The 4300-nt window shown below is 47.7% G+C and overlaps 1 protein-coding gene across 1 annotated transcript in view; it reads right to left on the bottom strand.

The window, feature by feature from the left end:
• Window positions 1–4300, bottom strand: part of CSMD2 (CUB and Sushi multiple domains 2) — a 304492-nt gene that overhangs the window by 48266 nt on the left and 251926 nt on the right. Inside the window, 1 exon segment of the mRNA XM_017736114.1 lies at window positions 1261–1341. Within this exon segment, the coding sequence (XP_017591603.1) occupies window positions 1261–1341 (81 nt within the window).

Consider the following 4300-nt stretch of genomic DNA (forward strand, 5'->3'; position numbering starts at 1 on the left):
GGGGAAATAGAGGAATAAAAGGTCAAAATGCAGGAATTAAAGGGGAAATAGAGGGATAAAAGCGGGAAGGCAGAAGCAAAAGGAGGAAATCAGAAATAAAAGGGGTAAATGCAGGAAAAAAAGGGTAAATCGAGGGATAAAAGGGGTAAGTGCAGGGATAAAAGGGATAAAAAGAGGGATAAAAGAGGGGAATGCAGGAATAAAAGGTCAAAATGCAGGAATAAAAGGGGAAATCGAGGGATAAAAGGGGGAAATTCAGGGATAAAAGGGGGAAATAGAGGGATAAAAGGGGGGAATGGAGGCATAAAAGGGGAAGTAGAGGGATAAAAAGTCAAAATGCAGGGATAAAAGGGGAAAATGCAGGGATAAAAGGGATAAAAAGAGGGATAAAAGGGGGAAATGCAGGGATTAAAGGGATAAAAAGAGGGATAAAAGGGGAAAATGCAGGGATAAAAGGGGATAAAAAAGAGGGATAAAAGGGGAAAATGCAGGGATAAAAGGGGATAAAAAAGAGGGATAAAAGGGGGAAATACAGGGATAAAAAGGGGAAATAGAGGAATAAAAGGGGGAAATAGAGGAATAAAAGGTCAAAATGCAGGAATTAAAGGGGAAATAGAGGGATAAAAGGGGGAAGGCAGAAGTAAAAGGAGGAAATCAGAAATAAAAGGCGTAAATGCAGGAAAAAAGGGTAAATTGAGGGATAAAAGGGGTAAGTGCAGGGATAAAAGGGATAAAAAGAGGGATAAAAGGGGGAAATGCAGGGATTAAAGGTGTAAATCAGAAATAAAAGGCTCCGAAAGCCACGCTGGAGTCACCCTGGGATGAACTCCCAGCACCCCACGAGATCCAGGAACGATTCCAGGCGCAGATTCCCCTCAGAGAGAGCAGCTCCGAGAAAAATCCTGGCTGCGGCCACTTAAAAATGTGGATGGGAGCAACAGCCACCAAAAAAATGCCCCCAAAAAGCTCCTGAAAAGCCCCCAGAAAGCAGAATAACAGCTCCAAAGCTTTGTGTGCAACACCTGAGAGCCATCGTTATTCCCAAAGATTCCTGAGGGATTCCAAACAGGCTCAGGGCTCCCACAAAAACCACTTTTCCAGGGAGCAAAAGGCTGGGAACAACGGGAGCACTTGGATGCTGTGTTTGGTGTTGAGCTCCCATGGAAAGCCCCTCTGGAAGCCCAAATCTGGGAGGAAAACGCTGTTGCCAGGAGTTGGGGAGGTGGGAATGAGGATGAGGAGGATGAGGGAAGGTTTTACCGATGTTGAACTCCTCGTTCTCCGTGATGATCTCGGCGTTGGGAACGACGGTGGGAGGCTGGCAGCGGAAAAGCTGGAAAGCTGGGAAAGCAAGGGAAGAGCAGCACAGTGGAATCAGGGGAATTCCTCGCTCTCCATGAGGAAAGTCCTCCTTCTCCATGAGGAAAATCTTCCCTCTCCATGAGGAAATTCCTCCCTCTCTACAAGGAAATGCCTCCCTGTCCATGAGGAAAATCCTCCCTGTCCATGACGAAAATCCTCCCTCTCTGCAAAGAAAATTCCTCCTTCTCCACGAGGAAATTCCTCCCTCTCCATGAGGAAATTCTTCCCTCTCCACAAGGAAATTCCTCCCTCTCTGCAAAGGAAATTGCTCCCTCTCCATGAGGAAAATTCCTCCTTCTCCACAAGGAAATTCCTCCCTTTCCACGAGGAAATTCCTCCCTCACTGCAAGGAAAATTCCTCCCTCTCCACAAGGAAATTCCTCCCTCTCTGCAAAGGAAATTGCTCCCTCTCCATGAGGAAAATTCCTCCTTCTCCACAAGGAAATTCCTCCCTTTCCACGAGGAAATTCCTCCCTCACTGCAAGGAAAATTCCTCCCTCTCCACAAGGAAATTCCTCCCTCTCTGCAAAGGAAATTGCTCCCTCTCCATGAGGAAAATTCCTCCTTCTCCACAAGGAAATTCCTCCCTTTCCACGAGGAAATTCCTCCCTCACTGCAAGGAAAATTCCTCCCTCTCCACAAGGAAATTCCTCCCTCTCTGCAAAGGAAATTGCTCCCTCTCCATGAGGAAAATTCCTCCTTCTCCACAAGGAAATTCCTCCCTTTCCACGAGGAAATTCCTCCCTCACTGCAAGGAAAATTCCTCCCTCTCCACAAGGAAATTCCTCCCTCTCTGCAAAGGAAATTGCTCCCTCTCCATGAGGAAAATTCCTCCTTCTCCACAAGGAAATTCCTCCCTTTCCACGAGGAAATTCCTCCCTCACTGCAAGGAAAATTCCTCCCTCTCCACAAGGAAATTCCTCCCTCTCTGCAAAGGAAATTGCTCCCTCTCCATGAGGAAAATTCCTCCTTCTCCACAAGGAAATTCCTCCCTCTCCATGAGGAAAATTGCTCCCTTTCCATGAGGAAATTCCTCCCTCTCCACGAGGATCAGGAATTGGCAAACTCCACCCGGGCCTTTCCCCCCACAAATCCTACAGAGATGGAGGCAGGAATTTGAATCCTGATGTTTCTTCCACCCCAACAAAAAAAAACATTCCTGGACAGTGTTTTCCCTTTGGGAATGTCACCAGCACTTTCTGGGATGCTGAGGAAGGATCTCAGTGTCCTCTGAGGAATTCAGGCGCCCACCCAGGATGGAAAAGTCTCAGGCTCCTCATAAATAAAAAGAATTATTCAGGGAATTCCCTCCTTGGGACAGGGATTCAAAACTCACCGATTTTTATTTTGTTTTCAACTTGGAATTAGTGATTTCTTCCACAAAGAATTCCAGGAGTGAGAATATTTCCAGCTGCAAATCCTGCAGGAGCTTTGGAATTCACAGAGTGACCTGAGCAAGGTCCAAGTCAGTGCTCAGGGAAGGTGAAATGGGACAAAATTGGCATTTTTTGCCCCAAAAGCTGCTATTTTTCAGGGCTACTGCAAGGATAAATGGGGAGATAAATGGACTTGAGGGGCAGAAATTATTTTTTTATATAAAAAAAGAGATATTTTAATATATTTTTGGTGAATTTTCCCCCAAAATTAGAGCTCATCTCCCCCTGAGCAGAACAAAAGCAGCGCTCAGGAGAAGAAAATCCCAAAAATCAGCCCAGCAGAGCCCTGAGCAGGTTCAACAGGATCCATGGCACCAGGAATTCCATGGATATTCATGCCAGACATTCCCTGCTCTTTGCTCAGCCCTCCCTGCTCCTGCTCCTGGACAGGCCCTGCTCCCCTGAAATCCAGCTCAGCCTTTTAATCCCAGATCCTGCAGCTCCAGTGGCCACTGGATATTCATTCCTGCCACCTCCACCTCTTCCCAGCACGGCAGAGCAGCCCGGATGAGGACTGGGAATCATGGAATTGATCACGGAATCCAGCTTCAATCTCTAAGCTGGAAAACTGGGCTGGAAAACTCCGTGGAAAAAAACTGGCCTGAAAAAGTTGGTGAAAAAAACCTGGGCTGGAAAACTCCATGGAAAAGCTGGGCTGAAAAACTCTGTGGCAAAAGTTGAAATACATTTTTCAGAGGAGGAGATGCTCTGTGGTTGCCTTGCCCTGATTCCTTCCTTTGTAAAACGGGGCAGGATCATTTTTTTCCAAAAGGTGTGAGGGAAAAATGGGATTTTTGCAGGCGCTGGGAATGGGCTGGAAGTGGCTTCTGTATCCTGGGAGTGCAAGGAGGGGAGGAAAACACCAGTAAATGGGACTAGAGGGCCCCTGGAATAGTGGGAGGTGTCCCTGCCCATGGAAAGGGCTGGAATGGGATGGGATTTATCCCACCCACACCAGCCTGGCATTGTAGAAATGAGATTTAATCGGAGTGCCCAGCTGGAAAACAGGTTCCAAGTGACATTAAACTGCCCTGATTCCATCCAGGACCAATCCCAGACTTCCACACCAGCACAGGGCACTGCCAGGATTAGGGAATGGCTGATGGATTCCACGCACAGCAGGGAGGGTCTTTAATTCCCACCACAAAAGCAGCGCTCACTCCACTGCCCCCACCCTGCTCAATTCTGAGCCAAACCTCCCAAACCATCATTTTTTTCCATAACTTCCATGCTCTGGGAATATCAATCTTCCCTAAATTCAGCCCTTGGGAGCCTGCAGAGGTTCCTGAGGGATCCTGCACAGGTTCCCCATGGAATTCCTGCAGGGCTGAGGCTGCACATCCCTGGATTCAGGAGCCACTTCCCAAAATGCCGGCGCCGCCGCAGGAACTCCTCGGTTAATCCGATTTAAATGCTCTCAATTCCATGTAATATCCCAGATTTCTCCAGCCTGAGCTGCCCTCACACCAAGGAATCCCCGAGTAATCCAGGGATTTGCAGGA

The sequence above is a fragment of the Corvus brachyrhynchos genome, unplaced genomic scaffold, assembly GCF_000691975.1.
Source record: "Corvus brachyrhynchos isolate BGI_N302 unplaced genomic scaffold, ASM69197v1 scaffold65, whole genome shotgun sequence".
Lineage (NCBI taxonomy): Eukaryota > Metazoa > Chordata > Aves > Passeriformes > Corvidae > Corvus > Corvus brachyrhynchos.